At 37.8% G+C, this 1652-nt stretch overlaps 1 protein-coding gene across 1 annotated transcript; it reads left to right on the top strand.

Annotated features, from left to right (window-relative positions):
• Nucleotides 787–1374, top strand: LOC109344585. The gene has a single exon (XM_019583349.1). It carries the CDS (start codon nt 787–789, stop codon nt 1372–1374), a length of 588 nt encoding a protein of 195 aa, XP_019438894.1.

Here is a 1652-nt window from a genome sequence, read left to right as displayed (position 1 = left end):
AAAAAAAATATTACATTGGTTGAATTGTCGTATTCAAGTCAACATGGTTTTTGTTTGATGCTAAGAAATTCAAACTTTTTTTTATGTAATTGTCTCTTAGATAAAGATAATTTTGTACAATTCCTTGAGTATATTCTTGAATTTCATTTCTAAACTTGATATAGATATTTGAGTTCTAAAATTGTCTTTCCAAATTGTACTTTCGTTGTTCGTGTTTACTTCATATTTCATTATAATGATATTTATGAATTTTCAATTATCATTGATAATTAAATCTATATTTTGGTAGGGTATGCTCTCGCTATGTCCTAAATTGAATATATAAGCTATCTACTTTCTTTCTATCACATCCTATTTTAAATATATGAATGTGGAATGAATACAATGTTGATGCTCTGCTAGGGCTTTTACCCAATCCACGCATGAAGCTTCCAACTTTATTGGAACAACATGAACTCGCATTAGTATGTATCGTGGACCTTTCAGGGGGACTCGAATCAGACTCCAACAAAGAAACAACAAGAAAAAGCTGCTCCTCTAAGGAAATCATTTGCTCAAGCATTGAGAAATTCGTGTGACATTGCAGTGTCATAACTACCACAACCTTACATCAAAGATGATGCAATAGCCATCAAAATCCCAGGAGAGGAGTATCAAGCAGGTCTCCAACGCTGCAAGAACCACCTTCATGGAAGAATCATCTTTTCTAAAGGGGACACTCCTTTCAAGTTTGTAGAACTCAGATAAAAACTAACTGCCCTATGGAGTATGATAGAAAAATGGAGTATGGTTTCTCTAGGGAAGGGATTCTATGAGTTCTCCTTCTCTTTGGTGGATGACATGAGAAGTGTTTGCTCAACTAGTTCTTGGAATCTCAAACCAGGTTTTCTTAGGCTCTTCCTTTGGACACCCGATTTCAATCCTAACTTGCAAAAACTCTCACACTCTCAGTGTTGGGTTAAAATATTGGGTCTTCCCCAAGAATACTGGAGCCCGAAGATTATATTTTCCATTGCAGGTGGCATAGGCACTCCTATCGCAATAGATGAGGCCACAAATAACAGATCCTTTACGCACTTTGCCAAAGTCCTAGTTGACATAAACCTGAAAGCCAAGCTGCCTGAGAAAATTCTAGTGGAGAGGGAGGGCTTTGCTTTCTTTGTGAGTCTTGAGTATGAAAATCTTCCGGAGTTTTGCAATGGTTGCCAATATATTGGCCACACAATAGCCAACTGCAGAAGAAACAGAATAGAGATGGTAGAAGAGGCTTCAAAGCCTGTGTATAAGAGAGGTCCTCCTGTTGCGAAGGAGCACACTGCTGAAAAGATAAATGACCTTGTCATTAACTTGGAAATTGACAAAAGGGAAATATAGAAAACATGGAAAGGGTATTTTCTTCTCCTGGTTTGGAAACTTCTGTTCCAAACATATTTGAGGAGGTCAGGGAAGAGCCTGATATGGACAGAAATCCTGCAGAAGATCATTTAACGGACTCTAAAATTGTGGAGAATCCCAATCTTAACTCGGTTAGAATAGATAACATTATGGTGCAACCTGAAATTGAAAATCAGGTGGTGGCCAGGGATATGGGAATTGTTGGAAGGCTATGGGATGATGATGAGATTGAGGAGCAGGATAATGAATCCTTCACC

This window comes from Lupinus angustifolius, chromosome LG04 (genome assembly GCF_001865875.1).
Source record: "Lupinus angustifolius cultivar Tanjil chromosome LG04, LupAngTanjil_v1.0, whole genome shotgun sequence".
Lineage (NCBI taxonomy): Eukaryota > Viridiplantae > Streptophyta > Magnoliopsida > Fabales > Fabaceae > Lupinus > Lupinus angustifolius.
This window is presented reverse-complemented; position numbering and strand designations above follow the sequence as displayed.

Excerpts from the sequence above, each read along its gene's own strand:
- LOC109344585 (XM_019583349.1), top strand. The coding sequence starts at position 787 with ATGGTTTCTCTAGGGAAGGGATTCTATGAGTTCTCCTTCTCTTTGGTG.